Source organism: Baudoinia panamericana (genome assembly GCF_000338955.1).
Source record: "Baudoinia panamericana UAMH 10762 unplaced genomic scaffold BAUCOscaffold_9, whole genome shotgun sequence".
In the NCBI taxonomy this organism is placed as follows: Eukaryota; Fungi; Ascomycota; class Dothideomycetes; order Mycosphaerellales; family Teratosphaeriaceae; genus Baudoinia; species Baudoinia panamericana.
In genome coordinates, this window is record NW_006911265.1 from 425102 (window position 1) to 447609 (window position 22508).

A 22508-nucleotide genomic window follows, 5' to 3' on the forward strand; every position below is an offset into this window, starting at 1 on the left:
GTTTGCTTCCAAGCTTCCCGTCTACAGGACACAAGAAGGATACAAGCTTCGTCCGCGCGAGCGGTTGCGGCGGGAAGGTGCCGCTCAAAGTGGGGGAACGCCGAAACTCGGGCGAGCAGAACGGGTTCTGAGATGCTCTCCCAACTTCAGACTCGTGTGTATACGGACATGTCCCCCAGTCCTGCAGCTGTGTCTATCAGGCACTGGATGCCAGTGGTGACGTGCACCAGGAAGCTTCAGCTTGGCTGTTCAATCGGCTAGCTGAATGTGTACAATCTGAGTCGCCCGTGCTAACGATGCGCTGTTTGAGCTCCAACGGACGTGATCCCGAAAAGGGAAGTGCACTGAGTCTCCTGTCTATAATGATAATGTCCACAGCCGCTGCCGAAATGCGGCAAGAAGGTATGATGCGACATAGAACCGTACATTGCACAGGATTCTGATTGTGCCAGCTTGCCGTTCCTTGACAAAGGTGTTTCGAAGCGATGTGCATCTGTGCACACAAACCCTGAGTCCGTGCTTGGTCAGCTCAACAGAGGCTCGTAGGCTACATTGAGCCGAAACCGCTAAAGTTGTCTACAGGTATTGGCAAGTCCTGACTTTGCCGAGTACTGCAACGTTGCAGTCTACAATGAGTGGCACGGCAGCCTGAGCTTTGATATTGCGGTGGAAGTGGTCACATAACTGGATGCTGGCAGAATCTCGGAATGCATATGGCGTGTGTCGTGCGTGCTGCGCATGCTATCGCATAGTAGAGCAAGGCAGCAATGAAGACATGCCGTAGCGCTGGACTGGACTATAGCAAGTGTTGGGACATGCTGTCCAGGCATGGCAATGGAGCGCCGCTAGATTTACGTGGAGCGGCACCGAAGCTGCACGTTGTACGGTACCTGCAGCGTGCATAGTCAGCTCGTGTCCGGAAGCTCGTGGCAATGCATCCTTTGCGTAATTACGAACCTGGTCGCCTGCGGGAACGTCCGGGGCATCATGGGGCGCACTGGTAGCTCTATACCCTCGTTTCGATTGAGAGGGTCAACGACTGCCAACGCTGAAGTGAAAAGGGTTGGAGATGAACTGGCGGTAGTCGGTCACGTACATGGATCAGTACCGGAGTACACTCCTGAGCCTGGATTGCGCTTCCAGGCTGATCATGCAGCAGACGGTTGCTGTCTCGGCCCCTCAGCCGGATCGGATACGCGTCCTGCGATTTCGAAAGCCCTGCATATGCACGCATCTTTGCGGTCGTGTTGGGTGACCGACGACCCTTGAAGTCGAAAAAAGCTTGTGAGCTTAGCTCAGCCGTGGGATGACGTAGAGCTGTGAAGAAACCGGATGATTTCTATGGTGGCTAGACGCTTTTCGGTCAAGGCAGGTTGCGATGTACAGATCCGCAGAGTGTTTATTCGCATGATCTAGAGATCGTTACCAGAAATCGAGTCGCAGATCTGGATCAAATCGCACACCAGTTGTGCCAAGCCGTAGATTCTCGAGCGTTACAAGCGACGGTGAGATTCGATCTTGCATGCACACCACCCACCTCTCCTTGTCGATGCCAAGCAACTGCCACTACACTGTGACCCTTTGATACTATGCCTCATGATCGTATGCGCTTAACCCTGCAACAGTACGCAGCGTTGTCAAGACGTTTCGAGCGAACCGAATCCGCGCGACCAAGCGTGCTGTATAATCGCTTCAGCCTGCGGCTAGCAGCGGGCAATGACAACATGCATTTCTCCTTGCTAGCTCTGCGTCTCGTGTGCTCCTCTATCTGCGGGAGGATCTACAAGGCTGTCGATGCACAAAATGCCGGTAGGGTCCCACTATACAAGGCCTGTTCCTGCGTCTTGCTTCTCTCCTTCTCCGAGGCTTGCTGCATAGTCCTCGTCTCCATGAGACCGGTGGCGGGACGAGCATTGTCTTTCTACAGGACACATCGCTACATGTTTCCTCACACGCCCCATGGCCGAAAGGACTGAGATTTTGGATGATTATCACTTCCTCTGAGTAACATGCAATAAGAAAGGTACATACGGACTGTCATTTCTCCAAGCAACATAGAGAAGACTGTACACTGGGACGATTGAACGCTATCACGATGTCACGAATTGCACGTATACTTATTTATCTTGTCCGGCGCGACCTTCGCCTCGCGGACAATCCAGTATTCCACGAGATTGGACGCTTGTTTTCGCAGTCACACCAGCCATTTACTCATGTTCTGCCGATCTACATTTTCCCCGCCGAGCAAATCGAGGTGTCAGGTTTCCTGTCACCAGGCGTAACGCGCTCCCCGTACCCGGAAGCGAGAAGTTACGTGGGCGGCTTCTGGCGTTGCGGCAGGCTGCGTGCCCAGTTCATTGCAGAGAGTGTCTGGGACCTCAAGCGGGATCTTGAGAGTACTGGAAGTGGCCTACAGATCCGTGTAGGGTCAGTGCGCGACGTGGTTCAGAGCATACTCGATGGCTACCGGGAGCGACACGATTGCGAGGTTCACGGCCTGTGGATGACGAAGGAGGATGCGTGGGAGGAGTACGAAGAAGAAGAACGCGTCGGAGACCTCATGACCGCCGAAGGTAAGGAGTTTAAAATCTGGACGGACGAGAAGTACCTCGTGGATGACCGAGACCTTCCATTCCAGGATGCACGGGAACTTTCGGACGTTTTCACTTCTTTCCGGAAAACAGTTGAGCCTCTCCGGGAAGCACCACGTAAAGAGCTTCCTAGACCGGAAAAGCTGCCTCCTTTGCCCGATTTTGTCCCTCCGCAAGCACCACCTTTCACCATTCCTGACTCCCTGGACGGCACGATTGCGGCACTGTTCGAACCTCTGGATGAGAATCTGGAGATAACTGATATGCCAACAATGCCGCCAGGCACGCAATCGGCTCATCCCTTCGTAGGTGGCTCCCAACCGGGCCGTGAACGTATACACCATCTGATCGAATCTGGGTCAATGACGGCATATAAAGACACACGGAACGGTCTGCTTGGCCTTGACTTCAGCACAAAGCTTTCGGCTTGGTTAGCGTTAGGTTGCATTACCGCACGGCAAGTGCATTGGCGGCTCGTTGAGTTCGAGGATGGTACGACAGATCTCGGAAAAGACGCACCAGGATATGGCAAGGGCGAGAACAAAGGTACGGCCGCTGTGCGGTTCGAGCTGCTGTGGCGGGACTACATGCGGCTGTGTACACGCAAGTTCGGAAAGCGTCTGTTCTACCTACCCGGATATCGACACGACAAAAGTGCCAAATTCAAGATGATCAGTAGCCCGTGGACGACTTCCACGGAAAGGAAGAATAGGAAAGGCGTCAACGACGAAGACACCACGGTCGTTGTTGAGCGCTTTTTGCGAGGCCAGACCGGTACTGGACTGATCGATGCTTCGCAGCGCGAACTTTTCCTTACCGGGTGGACTTCCAACCGTGCGCGTCAAAATGTCGCATCGTACCTCGCTAAACACCTTAACATCGACTGGAGACTAGGCGCCGAATGGTACGAAACCAACCTCATCGACTACGACGTCCATAACAACTGGGGTAACTGGCAGTATAACTCCGGCGTGGGCAATGATCCTCGTGGTGAGGCTCGAGTGTTCAATCCAGTCAAACAAGCTTTAGATTACGACTCTAACGCCGATTACGTTCGCGCCTGGGTTCCTGAGTTACGAGGCGTTGGCATGAGCCGGCGAGATTCGGTGTCGAGTGGCGAAAGCAATATGCAAGACTTGATGGGTATTTTTCAAGCTTGGCGCATTCCGCATGAGGAGAAGGAACGACTGGGCCTTGCAGGCGTAGAATGGGTTGAGAAGCCTCTAGTGCGAATCGACTTCAACGTTAACCGACGTGGTGCTGGTCCTAGGGGTGCGCGTGGCGAGGGTTCGTATCGTGGTCGGGGAAGAAATCGTGGAAGCGGTTCTGGTAGAGGTGGACAGGCCGGCGGTAAGAGTGAGCGAAAGGGGGCGATGGAGAAGGACAGCTGGTTCAGAGAGTCTTGACCGGTATAACATCTTCAAAGCCAATACGCTATACAGCTGCGGGTCGTAACAAGGCCTTCTGATCAATAACCTATCCTACCGGCCAGACCGTTTGTTGTGGGGCTCTTTGACAAGGCAGCAAGCCTTCCGATCCGACCAGGTGATTGCGTCAGGCCCTATCGAGGGTAGCGTCAGGTGGCTTACCACGCAGTGTAACGACACACGTGAGTAGCTTCGTCAAAGCTTACCACACCTCGCCATGCACGAGAAGCTGCGGTACAACCACTATAGTTCCCGATCTATATCTGTAATACTCACCACAGCACAATATACGACAGCCATCAATGAAGCCTCGAGGTCTGGAATCAATGTTTCAATATGGTTTCCTCTCGGGACGTTGTGACCAGTCGGATGCTCAGCGATCTTCATGATCAGCAACATCGCCGCGACTCCGTCGCCAAAAGCCAGCTCACGACGAAGCGTGACAGTCTACTCCGAGCACGCTGGAGACTCATCGACGAGACTATGGAAGCATCGACATCGAAGCCGGAGACAGCACCAATCAGGTTCGGTGTGGACATTTTTGCGACATCAAGCTGTGCCACTTCGTGCTGATACTCGTGTTTGTAAGTGCATGTACAAACCTCTGCGCGCAGGCTAACACGCCGCAGTTGACTTGGCTTGTCACCGTCGCTCTCTTCACGAAGGGTTTGAACGGCCGTCGCGGTTAGACTGGTGAAGCGCGCTGTCGCCGTGAGAAGGTAGGAGTGGCGATTTACAGGACAACGATTGATGCTGCAGGAAGCTGTTCCACACACACGTACCACTGTGCAATGATGTGGGTTCTCTTCGTGCACGGCAATCCCACGAACCCACGCGAAAGTTGTCACAGAACATGAAGAGCTTGGGAACATGAAGGTTAACGCCGGATAGTGAGCAATGTCCAAGCGCGCCTTCCAGCCAAGGAAGCAACCCTGCTGTCGATCACCCTGCGCCAACGCTTCCTCGTCAGACTTCATCTCCTTTCCAGCTCCGTCACACCTTGTGGTCAAGAGGGGAAGGTGTTGCCCTTCTCATCGTGGGTCTTCGATGGACATGTTGTTCCCATGACAGCAGGTAAGCTCATGCACTATCCCGCCATAGCGCCGCTCCTACCCTGTTTCTTGTGTAACGCGTGCTCGCTTATTTCTTGGACATTGCAGCATCGAACGTGCCCACAACTAAGAGCACGGTACCGCTTGACGTGTCTCACAGACCCCAAACGGTAGGTGCAGAGGAACGATGATGCGTGGTCGAGCGCAGGCATTTACCGCGGGCAGCCGCGCGCCAGCATGAGAAGCGTTTGCTATGCACCTTCCTTCATTTTCCGCTTGTCAACAACACTTGTACTTCTACTTCCGCTTTGCCGTGAAACTTTTCTCGCAACACATCTTCAGCGGGTGAAGCATACCGTCCCGAAAGCGCATTGCAACCGAGCAGACTATTCGAACAACAAACGGAGCTTCTCCCCGAACTTGTCAGTGTCGCCAGGATCAAATCACTCATATGCCACTGACTGTTGTGCAGAAACCTCTCAGACCCATCATACAATCACCACTTCCAACATGGGTGCCGTACTATCTTGCGTACGCCACCTCTCACCCCTTCATCCCGGCTTCTACTGACCATACCGCACACAGATCGAGAGCGTCTTCGGCGCGATCGGCAGCTGTATCATGGCGGTCGTCAACGCCATCGCATCCGTCTGCATGGCCATCATCAATGTAGGCTGGCTCCATTTCATCTTCGCAACACGTGCTGCGCTGACGCCGAGGACAGGGCATTGTGGCTGTCTTCATGGCACTCATCAGCTGCCTCACATGCGGCCGAGCAGGGCGGCGTGGAGCGGCAACAACGAGTGCGGTATGACGGAGGATTCTTCGACTTTGGCATGCGCATGACGACAAGCGTACCTCTTCAACCTATGAAGATACCGAGGCGTGGCATCAGCATAGCAGCGTGCTGTTCTTACGGCACGCAAGGCCAGGAGACGCCATAGGCGTACGCTGCTGCTGCTACCGCTGCAGTAGTAGTGGTAGGTTACGGGTCTGATAACGGAAACTTGAGCAGTGATACCCTGGAGCGGCATACAGTTTGCGTACTATAGCATAGCGGATTCTGTAATGTAATAAACCATTCCGAAAGGCCGCCTTGTGGACGCTCTTCCTAGTGGTGCTCTGACGCTTGTTCGTAAGGTCGAAATCATTAATGTGCTACACAAGAACACTGCTCTGGCTCAAAAGACGGTGACGCAAGCACGCAAGACCGGATGCTCCGTTGAACGCCAGCATATCGCACATGAAGATTGCTTCCCGATCGCATGAAAGGGTATGGTATCGATCTCGTTTGTGCTTCCCGCTATCGTATGAACAGCCGCATTGCCTCTTTCTCGCTTATCACTGCTTGCCAAGTGCATATCATCCTCAGCCACATTGACACCCTTCGTTGGTTGCTCGCTTAGTTGTGATGACCCCTGCCGTAAATGACTGCGATGCATTAGCCCGCGCCTGTTCACTGCCTTACGAGAGGCAGCATAGACTTACCGGAAGGCACAATAATGACCACAAGCAGGATGATGACGGCGATGATGATACACATGCGCATCTTCATGTCCTTCCACCACATATCCTTCCGCACCCGGTTGGCGCGAGTGCGGAACTGGTTCGCCGAGCCGGAGAGCGCATTCGTCTTGTTCTCGAGGTTGTCCAGGCGCTCGCCGCGCTGACTGGTGGCTTGCAGGTTCTGGCGCACGATATTGGTGACATCGTTGATTTCCTGAGAGCAAGCAGCGTTAGCACTGTAGTGCTTTGTGACCCGTATACGGATAGGCCTAGCCTAGCCGCGTGGCGCAGGCACGATGCCTGCGTGCTCTTTGCTTTTCACGGCCGCCGCCCGCCGCGTAGATGCTATAGTCATGGCGCACTCACCCGTTGGACAGCCTCTGCGTGTGTGAGACCGCGGCCGCCCTGCGCCGAATCGCTTGGGTGCGGGTCGTAGAGTCCTTGGTTGTTCGACATGATGGCAGAGTCACGGCAAGGCGGAAGAGGCTAGGCTGCTGGCGGAGGTGTGCTGATATAAGGTTGCTGAGTATGGGAAGCCTTTGACTGTATCGAAGGTGTGCGGAAAGTCTGTCGATGGTTGGGAGAGAGTGTGTTGGGCAGTAAAGGTGATGGTGAATCAGGGTTGAGTGGTCGCAACGCTGGAAGCTTACTGCCTTCACGAGAGCCAAGGCGCGCTGACGGACTGGGAGCGATCGGGCCGGGTTGCTCCCGAGCGTGGCTTAGAAGAAGGTTAAACACATGAAGTGCGACTGACGCGAGACAGTCTTCGTGTTTTGCCACGAGAACACTTACGCAGACGGTTGTAAACACAAGGCCGACAAATACACGTATGTATCTGTACAAGATATGGCTTTATGCCTCTCTACTTCTTCTCTTTCGGCGCAATCATCAGCTCCGGCCGCACCGTCTTGTCGAAGTCCTCCTCGCTTAGCGCTTTCAGCTCCATCGCGCTCTCTTTGAGCGAAAGGCCCTTCTTGTGTGCATTCTTGGCAACCTTACTTGCCATGTCGTATCCAATGACTGGGTTCAAGCAGGTCACCAGCATCAAGCTCTCGTGGAGCAGCGATGCGATCCTCCGCTCATCTGCCTCCAGTCCCTCAACCAAGTGGAGTCGGAAGGAGTTCATGCCATCTGTGAGCAGTCGCGAGCTATGCAGCAGATTGCGAATCATGACCGGCTTAAACACGTTCAGCTCAAAGTTGCCTTGGCTGCCGGCAAATGTAACTGCGGCCTGATTTCCGAAAACCTGGCAGCAAAGCATGGTCATGCTCTCGCACTGTGTTGGGTTGACTTTGCCAGGCATGATACTGCTTCCGGGCTCGTTCTCCGGCAGCTTCAGCTCACCCAGCCCGCACCGTGGACCAGAGCCAAGGAAGCGAATGTCCTGCGCGATCTTGAAAAGCGACGTGGCGAGGACGTTCAGCTGACCGTGCGCTTCGACAATGGCGTCGTGTGCGGCGAGTGCCTCGAACTTGTTCGGTGCTGTCTGGAATTCGTGACCTGTCATGCTGCTGACTTCAGACGCAATATCTTCGGCAAAGCCTTTGAAGGTGTTCAGCCCGGTGCCGACAGCTGTGCCACCCTGCGCAAGGTAGCGCAGCCGTGGTAGAGCAGACTGGATGCGCTCAATCCCGTACTCGAGCTGGGTAATGTAGCCGGAAAATTCCTGACCAAGTGTGAGTGGTGTGGCGTCCTGTAAGTGTGTTCGGCCGATTTTGATTATCTTCTCGAAACTCTCGCGCTTCTTCTCCATGGCGTCTCGCAGCGCTTTGATGGCTGGCAGAAGTTGCTCTTCAAACTCAAGCACAGCAGCAATGTGCATGACTGTGGGAAAGGTGTCGTTGGAAGAAGCGGACATGTTGACGTGATCGTTCGGGTGCACAGGCTTTTTGCTACCCATTGTACCGCCGAGGATCTCAATGGCACGGTTCGAGATGACCTCGTTGGCGTTCATATTCGACTGCGTGCCCGATCCCGTCTGCCAAACGACCAACGGGAAGTGGTCAACCAGCTTCAACGAGGCAACCTCGGATGCTGCTTCCTTGATTGCTTCGCCAAGCTTCGGGTCTGGTGATGCCATCTGTCAGCCATCTTCCATTCCGAGCGTTCAATGCTGGGTGGCCGGCTTACCGAGGCCGAACTTCATGTTGACTGTCGCTGCTGCTCCCTTGAGTATGCCAAATGCTCGTACAATGGGCGGCGGCATGCGGTCTTGTGGCTGATTGATCTTGAAGTTCTCTAGCGATCGTTCTGTTTGCGCACCCCAGTACTTGTCGCTTGGGACTTGGATCTCGCCGAAAGCATCGCTTTCGGTTCTTGTTGAAGCCGACATTCTGCAGGTCGACGTAAAGGCCCTTGCTGCCGCAGAAGTGGTATGTGGTACTCTCACGGATCGTGGAAGGCGGTGCTGCAGGTTTGATGGGTCTCTACGAGCTACTGCGAAGCTTCTTCGAGCTACTACAGCAGCGGGGAGGCAGGAAGCTTTCGTTGCATGTGCAAGTTGAAGCTGGGCTAAGGGAAGAGTTCGTGGTAACACGATGGGAAGCATTGTTACAAGCTACGCAACAAGAAAGCGTCGAGGAGGTAAGAGGTCTTCACCAGTGGTGCGGGCAAGGGTTCGCAGTAGCTGCAGCGCGTTTTCGAGCTCCCTGAGTGCATGTGAGCTTCTCGATAATTGCACGGAGCTGAGCCACAAGCACCGAACGGCCTCGGTCCCGCCGTTTCATCGTCCCGCCAACTGTGGCTGAGTTGGCGAAGTTGAATGCCTCGAAACCGTCAGCGAGCAATTGATTGGCGGGGAAGTTGTGCGAGCAAACCTGCTGCTCCTGCTTCTACCGGTCCACTTCTGGCGGACGGCCACTTGGTGGAGAAGGCGTGTGACGCCCGTGAAACTCAGCATGGATCGCGTGACCGAGATGGCTTGTTTCGCCAGCTTGGATGTCTCCAATTAGTATGGAGTCTTGAGCCTGACGCCGCTGAAATAAACATCGATTCCGGACGGCGATCGCCAGGCACGGCTGTGAATCCGGCGCTCGCCTTATCCCATCTCTTCCCTGATTGCTCGTTGTTACTCTGGCGGTATGTTGCATTGCTTACAGCGCACAGTCTTTGGAGGGTTCACTCAGCCTCCGCGCGTTCTCTGCCTCAAGCCTCTTTGCATGCGCTTCGTTTTAAAGGGTGATAGGCTGGATTTGCGAGGTGCTCCCAACCGAAGATGGATTGAAGTCTTCGACTTCTAAACGCCTACAAGGAAATGCTTGCTGTGATAGCGTTGTAGGAACCTCGAAGATATGGCGTACGATGCCAACACAGCATACAAACCTCCGCCAAGGGCATACTACGGCCAGAGGCAGGAGCAAGAGCCCTCTCAGCAACCAACTGGATACGCAGTGCAAGGCGAGTATGACTCCCGGGGACGGAGCCCGTACGCTGACCCGTACGATCAACGCTACCCGCTTGATCAGGGACACGCCCAAGGTATCGGCTACGGTGGGAACATCAACAGCTATCAGAACAACGTGGAGCAGTACGGCAATGGCTACACGGGAGGCTACCCGGGTGCGACGCCTCGGCCAACAAGCGGAGATAGACTTGGACAACAGCAGGCTCAACGAGCGCAGTACGAAGAGCCGCCACAAGCCCAGTTCCAGCAACATGTGCAATCCGCGCAATCGCAGCCCCAATTCGATCGCAATTACGACCCTCGCTTCCAGCAACGGCCAGGTCGTGTAGGCTCGCCCGGCTACGGACGCCCTCCAGGGCAACGACAGCCGGAACCGAATCGCCAGCCACTGCAGCAGGATCGACAACAAGCTCGGGCATCCCCAGATCGGCAAGGCTACCAATCGACACAGCACCGTGCTGCTCCGCCGCAGTCCGGTAATGGTGCGTCGCGGCAGCCTCAGCCTGAACCGCGGAACAACTACCTTCCTCAACAGCAGCCTTCCAGGACACAGCGACCTGCAGAGACACAACCAAATGGGCAGAGGCCTCCTCCACGGCGTCAGGACGGTCCCGCAGCTCACCAGGCTCCTCCAGCTGTCATGCCGGAGTTTAAGAAGTTGACCATGGTTGAGTGGAAGGCACAGGAGAAAGCTAAGCTCCACCAAGGACCAGTCTCACCGGACTTTCTAGCTCAAGACAACGCCTTCCCAACATTCCCAAACCTGAAGAAAGACCGCATGCGACCAGATGACCGTTCGGGTAGTGCAAGCCGAGCCAGCGGCAGATCGAGTGAAGACCTCCCGCCACGGACGTGCGCAACTCCAAACACCCAGCACTCTGGTGAGCCCAGATTAAATGGACAGCGACCAGCCCCCTTAAGAGGGAACAGTAACCATAGCGAGCAGCCACCAACGCAACTTGGAGTGTCGCCTCAACCACGCCCATCTCTGGATCACAAACCGTTTTCATATGAGCCAAATGCAAATCGTCAAGATCCAGCCCACTCGTCTGCGCCGCGACAGATGACGCAGGATAGGCCAATGTATGACAGACGCCCGTCTGGTCAGCAAGCTTCGCAACTGCGGATGCTTGACAGGATGGACGAGCGCACCCAGCAGGAGTACAGACGAACGCCTCCCCAAGAGGACCGCAGAGGCTCGCCACAAGCGCAAGATTACCGGCAGACGCCACCTCCGCAAAACCACTCTGCATACCGTTATAGTCCGAGTCCGCAGCAATTGCCAGCTCCCGCACAGCCACAACCAGCTCCAAGAGGTGCCCGTCCAACTGTTCCCACCATTGACACTACTCAGACAAGACCTCTGCAGACGTCTGCTTCCAATGACCGTCAGCCTTTTAGTCCCGCATACGTTTCGGGCCGGCTGTCTGGCACACAGGGCTCACCATCTGTCGTCTCGAACCTGCATATGGTACAGAGCGCAAGCTCCCAGATGTCTTTCTCTCAAACTCCAACCGGCTATGCAGAAGGCGGCGAGACGACGGTGAACTCGTACCCTCATCATCCGCGGACTGCATCTCATGATATTGGCAAAGTGTATGACGATTATCATGAAAGGTCGACGATCGAGCCAAAGACTCCACAATCAGCAGCACCACGGAGTGCAGCGGAGATCGAAGCAGACATGCCGGATTTTGATAGCGCTGCTCCAGAGCAGACCAGTATGCTGCACAAGCGTAGCCAGAAGGGCCGCGGACAGCCCAACCACAGGCCGAACGAGCAGGCTCCACCGCCCATGCCCACCTCCCCGATGCGACTCCAGCAAGCAGAGCAGTATGCATCGCCGATTGACAACCCTGAACCGGGACAGTATCAAGTCAGGAATGGGCAGGATCCACAAACAACACTGGCAAACCCCGGCGCTGGCAAAGCCAGCCTTGCTCATGCAGGCTTCGACTTCGGTGTAGGCTCTCAGCAGCCGCAGTATCAGTATGATGACCGACAACGAGCGCCACCCATGCGGCCACCGCAACCTCCATATGCGCAGGAGCCTCCTGTACGCAGATCTATGGATGAATATGGGCAGCGTGTGCCCCAAATGCGGCCTCCACAGCCGCCGTTCGTACAGGAACCCGCAGTACGCCGCTCGATGGACGACGCAAGGCAAATGCCATACCGCCAAGGCGAGCTACCTGGCCCGCGGTTTGGTGCCAATAGCCAGCCTCCCCGAACCCAAATCTCACCGCAACAGCGACCCCATGTGCAACGGGACTACTCTGCGCAGAGCTCGCAAAGTGCGTGGTCACATCCGGGCCAGCAGCGCATGGGAAGCGCACCACCTCTCCGACAAGGACTGCAAGAGCCGCCTCCGCCACAAGAGAGTGGCGCGCCGCTGTCGCAACAAAGGTCGGCACCCGAGCAGCAGGAACAACATCGGAGCAGCAATCCGGACGCTTTGCCGCACCACCCCGTGCCGGTAAGGCCGGGTTTGGCGGAGAGTAGCCCGCAGCCTGCCAAGCCACCTCCCGTACGGGTCTACGACAATGTCTCCACAACCACTAATGGCCAGACAACGCGTCCCGCTTCGTCCGAGAAGCCCGCTCAACCCGTCACGCGGCAGGAGTTGGAGCAGCTTGGCGCCCAGCTGTCTGCTAACCCGGGCGATAACAAGCTCGCATTGAAGCTTGCGAAGAAGCTTGTCGAAGCAGCTAGTGTCTTGGCCTCTGACGGCGGTCGAGCCGACGCAAAGACGACGGCCAAGAACCGCGAACGTTACATACTTGACGCTCACAAACGCATCAAGAAGCTTGCGTCCGCTGGCTACCCAGACGCACAGTTTTACCTTGCTGACTGCTATGGTCAAGGTTCACTGGGCCTCGAAGTTGACACGAAAGAAGCGTTCAATCTGTACCAAGCTGCTGCCAAGCAGGGTCATGCGCAGGCCGCATACCGCACGGCAGTATGCTGCGAGATGGGTCCTGAGGAAGGCGGCGGCACCCGGAAAGACTTCGCCAAAGCCTTGCAATGGTATCGCCGCGCCGCCGCACTTGGCGAGACGGCGGCTATGTACAAGCTCGGCATGATCCTTCTCAAGAGCCTGCTGGGTCAGCAGCGCAATGTTGGCGAGGCGGTAATTTGGTTGAAGCGCGCCGCCGAGCGTGCAGATCACGAGAACCCGCATGCTTTGCACGAACTGGGGACACTGTACGACTCTACGAACACTGACCGGGAGGTGCGGGTGAAAATAATAGCGGACAATGCCTACGCCCTTTCACTTTTCAAGCAGGCTGCCGGACTTGGCTATAAGTTCAGTCAATTTAGGCTTGGCCAGGCCTTTGAGTATGGCACTCTGGGGGTGCCCATGGACAACAGGACCAGCATTCAATGGTATAGCAAAGCAGCCGCGCAGGGCGAGCATCAAGCAGAGCTTGCGCTCAGCGGTTGGTACCTTACTGGGGCCGAAGGCATACTGCAGCCCAGCGACACTGAAGCGTACCTATGGGCACGTAAGGCAGCGCAGTCGGAGCCGCCACTTGCTAAAGCCATGTTCGCAATGGGTTATTTCTCGGAAGTCGGTATTGGCTGTCCCGCCAACGTCGAAGAGGCGCGGCGGTGGTATGGGAGGGCTGCTTGTAAGTGCTAAGTCGTGCCTGTGTCTAACGCTGTTCGCTAACGAATGCTCTTGCAGCCTACAAGTTCCCGAGAGCATTGGAGAGGCTGGAGGAGCTGAAGAAGAGTGGCAAGGCTAGGCCCACCCCGGTCAATGGCAAGCTCACACGAAAGGATCAAAAGCGGGATGAGGCGGAATGTACGATCATGTAGAGTCGTGCGTCAAGCCCCTCCATCAAATATTATCGTGTGGTGGACAACGTTGGAAAACCTATTGCACCCAGTACCGGGTCGTAAGAATAACGATCCCATCCGCGGTACTCAGCTCCAGCGCATCTGTGATGCATGGTAGCCTGTCAACCTCAGCCTAATTGCTGATCCTTGTCAAGCAGCATGCGGCATTACGTTCCGCTATCAGCCACACTGACTTCGAAGTTAAGGCGCGTTCAAGGAGTATTGAAGCGCTCCGCTGTACATGTAGCACGCCGCAGATAATACGCTGCCGAGAGGATACTCCACCCTATGCGTAGGTGGCAGACGCAGCCGGTGCGGTACACACAATCTGCAAGGTGAAGCGCGCAATGTGGCAGTATGTACATTATACATGTACTTAAAGGGCAGATATAGGTGTGGCTCGACGGCCCGGGATAATCGACGGCGAGGTGCCGGAATGCTCATTTGCATGATGTCAATGCCCAGCCAAGGGCTAATGCGCTCTGGATCTACCTATGATTTGTACAATGGACTTACTCGATAAGGACGTCTCCAGGGCCAAGTTCAGATGGCACGCCCTGGTAAAGCGTGGTATGAGGGACGTTGAACGGCAGTGGAGCTGAAGGTTCAAGCCACAGGTGCTCCCTTGAAAGTGGCGAACCGCCTCCCCGTCCGCGCCTTGATAGAACGCTTACGCGACGATCAAAACGTGCCATAACTGCAGGGGTACCTCGTGTCGAACACTGAATCAGTGCTTAGACCGCCGGACCGTTGCAGAGGCATGAGAGATCTGCGCACACGATCAGGTTCTGGCCGGGTGCGCGGTGCTCGGTTCGCTGGATTGCTAATTATGGTGCATGTCGTAGTGACAGGTGGTGAAGCACAAAGCACAGACGAAGGCCCATTTTGCGCCCGCGGTGTGAGCAGATATTCCGTACCAAGCTGGAGGGCGGTGCGGTTTAGATGACAATTTGAGCGCCACGCGGCTGGTGGGTGGGGATACATCTACCTCGGAAGATGCCGTGGATGTCACGTCCCGATAAACCTGGTGGTGTACACAATGCTGTATTACCTACCGTCCAGTCACTCTGCCGTAACACCGCGAGCAGCATCTCAATACCCGCATCTCAATTTACACCTATCGCCGAGCTTCGGTGGAGCGATTGCGAGCTCGTGGGGTATGGACGATGCACGGAAGCTCGGTCACATATGCTTAATGATATCGACCGGATGAAGCTCAGCGCCATCCCTTAGCGCGGATCAATGGCGTAGGAGGCTAACGGTCAAGCCACATTGTTACAACAACTCCGCTACGTTGTAGTAGCGCATGCATCGTGTATGTAGCGAGGCTCGTGGAGGTACATGGTGCCTTACGGGTTGCTACAGATAAGGAACGGTCGTGAGCGCTGAGAAACCAGAAACCATTGCAATGAGAGATGTCATGCCACCAGCAAGCGACCAACATCGGCGCCAACCGCATGATCGTCGTCATCACTGGCTGCCGATCTCACACCGTCAGCGCTTGTGGCACAGCTCATACAACGTCTGTCGGGAGCGATTTCGTAGGAATTATTGCTACAGCACACTACGCGAGGGTATTCGCGGAGTGCCAAGGGAACGGTTGATATTGAGGACGGTCTGGCCGACATGGCCGTTCTATCATTTTGTCGAACATTCCGGGCCGCCAGAGGAGTAGATAATTCCTAGTGGGCATCACGCCTGTCGTTGCCCGCCCAGTGCCGAGCATTCCTGCGGTCCATCATTGGTCCGGTTCGCTTTAGGATGCTTAAGAGTCGCTGCAGGGGTCGGAGGGGCCAGATCCTCGCCGCTACCCGACGTCTGTGGCACAGCCTTTGACAGCTCTGTTTAGGCTGCATTCAAGCCACTATACCGATCGTTGATGTGGCGAATCAATGACCGAAGTGGATATCGCGAAAGTTGGTGACCAGAACTAGGAACTCGCCAACGGGTTCGGTTAGGTTGCGTCTCGTGGGTCCCATGTGCGGCCATATGGCTATCGCAATCCGACTGACTTCGCTTCTCCAGGATCGTTGCGCCTCGACCGTTTCCCGAAGCCACTTTGATGCCGTTACTGTTAGCGAAGCCACCTATCCTTGACGCTTTTACCTCTTAGCTTGATGGAGCTTCCCTTGGCCAATCCGGAGACCGAGTGCCGCAGGAGTTTGATCGCAAGAGAACTCTCCTACCTGGTAGGGCCCTTTGCCACTGCAATCTCCTCTTGACGATTTACTGCACTGTGGATCATTTCCTTCCTCAGGCTGGACCAGCAAGCTTGTTCGGCACTATTGCTCACAGAAGCCAGGTGCCCTGTGGGGTCACTGACCTCCTTCGCGATGGCCAAAGAACGCACTATGTGCTCTTTCCCCTACGCATTTCGAAACCTAACTTCTCCGTTACTACCTTTCATCCGAATTGTTACGGTCTATCACCTTCTGCTACTGCCGGGCTAGCGTTACCAGCAGGCCGGTAACGCCAGGCGCTCGATCACACCCAGCTTGAACTTGGCCTCGTGGCGGTAAACAAGACTCGTGCCAAAACCTTGCGCCATCTCAACTTCATTCCGTCGGCTTCCTCTACGAGCGGCCATTGCACCTCTCCGGAGACCTACTCTTGCGGCTGCGGACGCCGCCATGCTCGACGAGCGTTAATGTACGCCTCGGCGAACGTTCCACTACCACGCTGCTAATGTGGCCGAAGCGCGTAGTTGTCGCCATTAACAGTTCTATATACTTTACGGGATGTCACACTACATACATCAGCATGATATGACAGGCGCCACCTTTGGGACGTCTAGCGATGCAGATTCCGTGTCTACTGGAACGCCAAACGTTGATCGAACTGCCACTGATTCTGCAGTACAGCCTCCCTTGCCTTCGCCGCCTTCTCCGGCGACCGGCAAGAAACGCAGGCCTTCGAAGTACAAACCCCCGAGGCAGCTTTCCCGCTCTGCTTCCACGCCGCAGCTGCGAGAGGCTGCCATGTCTGATCTGGAGCTGGACAAGAAGCGCAACAAGCTCGGCTATCAAAGGATCTCCATTGCTTGTGGTAAGTCGTCGCGCTCACGCGAGACTAGGTGCTCTGGGACCTGCCCCCGGAGCACTCATGACAGCTCATGCTAATGTACGCAGCGCACTGCCGTCGACGGAAAATCAGATGTCTGCTCGCCGAAGGAGACCCTCAGCGCAGATGTCAGAACTGCATACGTCTGAAGAAGGACTGCCACTTCTACCCGGTAGAGCAACAGGCTGCCATGGAAAATGGTACAGAGCTCGGAGGTCCGATCATTCCAGGTTCCGACCCGCCGTCTGTGGTGTCAGTATCACCGCAACACGGTGGTATGGATAGAGGGTTCGACTCCGCCGCGGACTTCCGCTTTTCTACTCTGCCTTCGAATGCGCCTCTAACCTTTCAGGGCATGCCTTTCGAGACCGGGAGTGCGCTCTCTGGCCATGGTAGTCTGATTGACGCTCCAGAAAGGGCTGGGCGTGCTGACGCATTACCTGGCGGGTTTTCCCAGCCCGAGTACAGTTATCGCATGGCACATGATCCTCGTTCTTGGCCAACAAGCAGGCCTTCGGACGCGTCTTCAATACACGCAGGCCCCGAAACCCAATTACACGTTTCGCAAGCGTCGCCGTTTGCCCAGGCTGGCATGACTGGCGATTTTGCTCCATACCCCACGAACAACACTGCGAACTCAGGCTCAATCCATCCTGCGCAGGGTTTCTCATACCCTCATTCTCGGTCCGAGGCCGCATGGCAACATTCGCAGCCACTACGGTCTTCATCATACAATCAGCTTGATACAATGCAAAGTCCCCATGCGGCGTATCCAAATTCATTTCAGCAGATGCAAGACCCTCATAATGCGGCTATGCGATACCCGCCGACATCGCTTGCCCTATCCACCTTACCGATGGCGGCGCATACAAATGGACCACATTCGGCGCCAGTTGGAGGACCAATACGTTCCTTGGGGCAGCCACAGGCCTTTTCATTCCCGCAGCCAACAGGTCACCCGGACGGCGCGCCTTTGTTCCAATCCCAGTCATATCCGACGGGTTGGTATACGGATCACACTGCGTTCGGCCCACTTGCAGAAGAGCCAGAGAATTACGGTAGCGGGCAACAGAGACCGGGCTGAGGCGCCGTAACATCTATGAGTGTATCAGGGTTTATACAATTAGCCGTGTCGCTGTGTGGGCGCCTGTTGGCCTTCTGTCGCGGCTAACATTAGAGAGTATGTCGTGCGGACCACACTCTTCGACTTCCCTGGGTAAGTCGAACGATGTCCTCTATCAGGAGAGCAAGGCGATCCTCGAAAGGTCGCGGCCCAACAGACAGCTGCTATGGACCGCGAAATCGCGATCTTAAGACGCAGAAGGGAAGAAGAGGCGCGCGACCACCGGGAAAAACAGCACTGGTTGAAAGATGCGCCTTAACGGGGCCAGCCATCAGACACGCTCAACAGCACTGTGTTCCATGCCGAACCTGCACAAACGACTTTTGTACGACGCGACGACTGCATTGAAGTTTTTAGGGTGCGTACCGATGCCAAAGGACGACAGGCATCACTGCTACACAAAGTTAATCCCCTTACTACATACCAAACCAGGCTGGAGGCGAGGGTTTGGACGCTGTAGATTCAGTTTTATCGAGCACTTGGGGAGGAGACGCGATCTACGAGGCCAAGGAATGTCACCAATTTGTGGCGAAGACAGTTACCATTGGATTCGCAGCGCGTACTATGGAATGCATGTCACTTGGGCCTCTGCGGCCACGTTTAACGCATACATAGATGCGTTCCTTTTCTCCAGCAACCGCGATTGCACGCTTATCGACGAGAGCACGAACCGCTCTGCAAGCAAAGATGCAAATATCGACTGCACTGTCGCGTGCTGAGGTGATAATGACAATGGTAGGCAAGTCACGCAATGGCTTCAAGACGCAGACTGTTCTCACATTGGTTCACTTCCCTACGCAGCGACAGGGTCACAGCAATGGATAAAATATACAACTAATAGCGTGCCTAAGGAGGACTACTGCTATGGCGCCTGTCCTGCCGATACTGCCGTTGGAAAACGGGTAGGCGTGCCTGCTTCCGGCTCAGATCAGTCTCACGAACAAGGTCAGGCTTGGGTGCTTATGCTGCTTGTACCCAGTCAACAAGCATGAGTCATTTGATGTGCGATTAATCGGGCCGAATCAACAACTCAACGCCACCCTGTCCTGTTGTCCTTAAAGATCGACATGCTTCATGCGCTGGGGGGCATTCAGCTGAGCAGGGTCTAGGCTATGCATCGACGATGGTAGAGCAGCGTCAATGTGACGTAGCGCCTAATGTGATGGCGTGATATTTGTGCGCACAGTGGTCAGCGAACTATCGGCCAGCTCATGCAGGGTGCACATATCCTCGCGCTTCTGATATAGACGTGGCCAATGAAGAGCACGCACATGGGTTGAACAGGCAGCACTCGTGAGATATGCCTGGTATGACGTTCGCCCAAATCTGCCCCTCCATGTGCCCCGCTCTGTGTTTGCTTATACCTCCCTTTTCACTTTCTCTCCGCCGACTACATGTTTTCAAGTACCAAGTGCCCGTCATAACGTACTGTCAAATAAGCTTCATAACTTTCCACCCAAAACAAGGACCCTCACAACAACCAATCAAACATGTCGAACATGTGGGTGCACCCAATGAGAATCGGTACTCTTATATTCACCTTTCTGACCGTGAACCAGTGATGAAATGAAGGGCAAGGCCCAAGAGTTCGGTGACAAGGCGTCGGACCAGGCGTCCAAGTCTTACGAACAAACCTCCAAAGCGACGCAGGGTCATGCTGGCACTGCCCAGGACAAGGCATCTGACTACACCAGCCAGACTCAGGACCAAGCAGGAAAGACATATGACCAAGCGTCAAAAACTGCTCAGGATTACACCGGCCAGGCTCAGGATCAAGCAGGCAAGACCTACGAGCAGACGTCCAAGGCTGCTCAGGGTTATACTGGCCAGGCGCAGGATACCGCATCCGACTACAGCAAGCAGGCCCAACACCAGGCCGGTCAGACCTACGATCAGGCATCAAAGACTGCTCAAGACTACACTGGCAAGGCTCAGGACACCGCATCCGACTATAGCAAGCAGGCCCAACACCAGGCAGGCCAGACATACGACCAGGCATCGAAGACCGCTCAAGACTACACTGGCCAAGCTCAGGACCAGGCAAAGCAAACGTACGACCAGGCAGGAAAGACTGCTCAGGAGTACACCGACCAGGCTCAGGACCAAGCGAAGCAAACCTACGACCAAGCTGCGAAGACTGCTTCCGACTACACCGGCCAGGCTCAGAATACCGCCTCCGACTACACCAAGCAGGCCCAAGAGCAAGGCAACGACCTTCTGAAGCAAGCTCAGGAGACCGGTACGTGGCTTCTCTAAGAGCACTGCATGAAACGATTTTGCTAACGCAAAGCTGCAGCCACCCAAGCCTACAACACGGCGGGCGAGTACGCCCAGAGCGGCCTCAAGCAGGCTCAAGACGCCCTTGGCCTTAACAGTACGTAAAGTGGTATGCTTATCGACAAACGTTTCGAAGCTGACAGCGGCCACAGAGAAATAGAGTAGTCCAGCTTCTTGATACCCGAATAGCGTGCTGTAAACCGGCTGCGGCCATAGGTACTAGATGATGCAATGGTGCTTCAATCAATGGACGGTTACTGATATCCCAAAGCCCGATGGAAAGACGGTTGTAGACTTGATCACATGCGAATGAATACAACGAAAAGCTAATCGCCACACTGGTCATTTCACGCCTATTAATCACGTCCTTTCGCCACCATTGAAGTGTACCGTGTTCGAACATGAATCACTAGCCGATCATACCATATATGTACTGCCTGCCGATTTGATTCAACACGCACATGGCTTGTGTATGTTGCTTGCGATTTTCCAGGATTCGCTACGAGATGGCCGGATGAATGTAAATTGGACATCTCAGATGGCGTGTGCAGGTAAAGCGTTCTAGTGCACGTCATTTGTTGTGTGCTATGCTACAAGCTTCTAGCTGCATTATATTACAGTGTCGCCAACACCAATCATGCAGTCAAGACTAATGTCGAGACTACAAGTCATGTTGCTGGATGTAGGGCTCAAGGCGTTCCTTGAACTCCTCTACACTCATGTCCTCGCCGCTCCAGTATTCGACCTTCTCACTGGCAGCTCCTCCAAGCTTCTTCGGCGGCACAAGCACATCCGAGACAACCTGGATCACGCCATCCTCCGCAATGCCATCCTGTACGACAACGCGTGCGAAGGCGTTGACCTTCATGGTGATGAAACCACCGTAGCGGGCGATATCGACGGCCAGGCTGTGATCCTCGAGCATGGTCGGTAGGTCGACATGGAAGAGACCCTTGGGTACATCCTGCTCGGACGTCCCCGCCTTGTAGTAGGCGTCGCTGTAAAGGGTGTTGTCCGGCACGACGTGGTACTCGAGGAGAGCCTTGAGGTACTTGAGGCCGACCTGGGAGAAGAGGAAGGCATTGATCCGCGGGCCAAGCTTCTGGAAGGCGAAGTTGGAAGGCGCGAAGAAGGTGCCACCGGCGTGTTCGGTGGTGTTGAGGGTCTCAAGCAGACCGGTCTTTCCGAGACCGAGCTCGAGGGTGCTGAACTCAGTTGGCAGGAGGTCAATGACCTTGATGACGTTTGGTGGTGGGATGAGGAGCGTGTCGACGCCGTGGATGACACCGTTGGTGCCGAAGATGTCGACGGCGACGATGCGGCTGTAGAAGTTGACGGTCAGGCCACGGAGGGTGATCTTGAAGGCCACGCGCTGCGGCTTCTGCTCGGAGGCCAGAGAGTCGACCTTGAGGTAAGTGGGTGCCGTGTGCGTCTTGAGGACACGGCCAGCGGGGTAGAAGCCATCGACGACGTGGTAGCTGAGGATCTGCTTGAGCTTCTCCTCGTCGGGCTCAGGGGCGTGCTCTGGAATTTTCTCGAAAGCCTTATCGGACGGAGCGAAGATGGTGTAGTTGTGCTCGGTGCTGTTCAAGCCCTTGGCAATTTCCGGGAACTTGTTGATGAGCTTGGCAAGCTTGGTCGTGTACTTGGACTCGTTGATGAGCTGGTAGACGGTCATGTTCGGCTTGCCGTGGTGTGGCGGGTGGTGTGGGTGGTGGCCGGGACCGTCATGTGGAGGACCGTCGTGTGGCGGGCCATCATGGGGAGGACCGTGGTGCGGGTCATCGAGAGACTCGTACAAGCTGTTTGCCTCTGATGACAACCATGACTCCATGTCAAAAGCAGTTTCATGGACCTTGTCCTTTGCAACCTCTGCGGTCTCCGTGGCCGTCTCCCATGCCTGATCAAGTGCACTCTTGGAGCTCAAGGCGAGCTTGTTCCAGGCGTTCTTGGAAGTCTCGGTCACTTCGTTGAAGTGCTTTTTGAAGCCGGAGAGGATCTCATTCTCGGTCTCCTTCACCTCCTGGTACCAGCCGCTTTGGCGGTGATTGTCTTCAATAGCTACATTCTCGAAGACTTCCTGCGGTGGCACAACCAGAGCCGTGCTCAATGCCGCCAGCGGCAAAACGTGTGAGAACTTCATTTTGTTACGAGTAGTTGGGTGGTGGGATGAAGTAGCAAAGACGGTCGAACGAAGTGGTAAAGGGCAGGTTAAGTGGATGCCTA

At 55.2% G+C, this 22508-nt stretch overlaps 11 protein-coding genes across 11 annotated transcripts; 7 read left to right on the forward strand and 4 right to left on the reverse strand.

The window, feature by feature from the left end:
* Positions 1–445: 445 nt before the first annotated feature.
* On the forward strand, positions 446–1269 carry BAUCODRAFT_140829 (uncharacterized protein; the record flags this gene model as incomplete). Its single annotated transcript, XM_007680160.1, is given in 2 exon segments — positions 446–904; positions 924–1269. The coding sequence occupies 2 exon segments, from the start codon at positions 768–770 to the stop codon at positions 1267–1269; spliced, it is 483 nt and encodes a 160-aa protein (XP_007678350.1). The 5' UTR covers positions 446–767.
* Positions 1270–2110: 841 nt separating this feature from the next.
* Positions 2111–3847, forward strand: BAUCODRAFT_53277 (uncharacterized protein; the record flags this gene model as incomplete). Its single annotated transcript, XM_007679948.1, has 1 exon — positions 2111–3847. A coding segment is annotated over one exon (1737 nt), but the record flags the coding sequence as incomplete, so codon positions are not given.
* Positions 3848–4202: 355 nt separating this feature from the next.
* Positions 4203–5151, reverse strand: BAUCODRAFT_550358 (uncharacterized protein). The gene has a single exon (XM_007680161.1). The coding sequence runs from the start codon at positions 4993–4995 to the stop codon at positions 4408–4410; it is 588 nt and encodes a 195-aa protein (XP_007678351.1). The 5' UTR covers positions 4996–5151; the 3' UTR covers positions 4203–4407.
* A 429-nt stretch (positions 5152–5580) lies between these two features.
* Positions 5581–6014, forward strand: BAUCODRAFT_149655 (uncharacterized protein; the record flags this gene model as incomplete). Its single annotated transcript, XM_007680162.1, has 3 exons — positions 5581–5601; positions 5656–5739; positions 5790–6014. 3 exons carry the CDS (start codon positions 5581–5583, stop codon positions 6012–6014), a joined length of 330 nt encoding a protein of 109 aa, XP_007678352.1.
* A 545-nt stretch (positions 6015–6559) lies between these two features.
* Positions 6560–7029, reverse strand: BAUCODRAFT_43405 (uncharacterized protein; the record flags this gene model as incomplete). The annotated part of the gene is made up of 2 exons (XM_007679926.1): positions 6560–6790; positions 6943–7029. Coding segments are annotated over 2 exons (318 nt in total), but the record flags the coding sequence as incomplete, so codon positions are not given.
* Positions 7030–7438: 409 nt separating this feature from the next.
* BAUCODRAFT_25690 (uncharacterized protein) lies at positions 7439–8908 on the reverse strand (the record flags this gene model as incomplete). The annotated part of the gene is made up of 2 exons (XM_007679766.1): positions 7439–8643; positions 8707–8908. The coding sequence occupies 2 exons, from the start codon at positions 8906–8908 to the stop codon at positions 7439–7441; spliced, it is 1407 nt and encodes a 468-aa protein (XP_007677956.1).
* A 464-nt stretch (positions 8909–9372) lies between these two features.
* On the forward strand, positions 9373–14167 carry BAUCODRAFT_35738 (uncharacterized protein). The gene is made up of 2 exons (XM_007679838.1): positions 9373–13611; positions 13668–14167. The coding sequence occupies exons 1-2, from the start codon at positions 9867–9869 to the stop codon at positions 13799–13801; spliced, it is 3879 nt and encodes a 1292-aa protein (XP_007678028.1). The 5' UTR covers positions 9373–9866; the 3' UTR covers positions 13802–14167.
* Positions 14168–14427: 260 nt separating this feature from the next.
* On the forward strand, positions 14428–14781 carry BAUCODRAFT_550347 (uncharacterized protein). The gene has a single exon (XM_007680163.1). The coding sequence runs from the start codon at positions 14583–14585 to the stop codon at positions 14766–14768; it is 186 nt and encodes a 61-aa protein (XP_007678353.1). The 5' UTR covers positions 14428–14582; the 3' UTR covers positions 14769–14781.
* A 1806-nt stretch (positions 14782–16587) lies between these two features.
* Positions 16588–17966, forward strand: BAUCODRAFT_149659 (uncharacterized protein; the record flags this gene model as incomplete). Its single annotated transcript, XM_007680164.1, has 2 exons — positions 16588–16867; positions 16951–17966. The coding sequence occupies 2 exons, from the start codon at positions 16588–16590 to the stop codon at positions 17964–17966; spliced, it is 1296 nt and encodes a 431-aa protein (XP_007678354.1).
* A 1529-nt stretch (positions 17967–19495) lies between these two features.
* BAUCODRAFT_149660 (uncharacterized protein) lies at positions 19496–20387 on the forward strand (the record flags this gene model as incomplete). Its single annotated transcript, XM_007680165.1, has 3 exons — positions 19496–19506; positions 19565–20244; positions 20302–20387. The coding sequence occupies 3 exons, from the start codon at positions 19496–19498 to the stop codon at positions 20385–20387; spliced, it is 777 nt and encodes a 258-aa protein (XP_007678355.1).
* Positions 20388–20455: 68 nt separating this feature from the next.
* Positions 20456–22505, reverse strand: BAUCODRAFT_35741 (uncharacterized protein). Its single transcript, XM_007679839.1, has one exon. It carries the CDS (start codon positions 22423–22425, stop codon positions 20944–20946), a length of 1482 nt encoding a protein of 493 aa, XP_007678029.1. The 5' UTR covers positions 22426–22505; the 3' UTR covers positions 20456–20943.
* Between the last annotated feature and the right edge of the window lie 3 nt (positions 22506–22508).

Bases quoted from the DNA above. Each gene is read 5' to 3' on its own strand.
- BAUCODRAFT_35741 (XM_007679839.1), bottom strand. From the start codon at position 22,425: ATGAAGTTCTCACACGTTTTGCCGCTGGCGGCATTGAGCACGGCTCTG.
- BAUCODRAFT_35738 (XM_007679838.1), top strand. From the start codon at position 9,867: ATGGCGTACGATGCCAACACAGCATACAAACCTCCGCCAAGGGCATAC. The intron at 13,612-13,667 runs GTAAGTGCTAAG...ATGCTCTTGCAG, and splicing joins GTGGTATGGGAGGGCTGCTT to CCTACAAGTTCCCGAGAGCA.
- BAUCODRAFT_550358 (XM_007680161.1), bottom strand. From the start codon at position 4,995: ATGAAGTCTGACGAGGAAGCGTTGGCGCAGGGTGATCGACAGCAGGGT.
- BAUCODRAFT_550347 (XM_007680163.1), top strand. From the start codon at position 14,583: ATGAGAGATCTGCGCACACGATCAGGTTCTGGCCGGGTGCGCGGTGCT.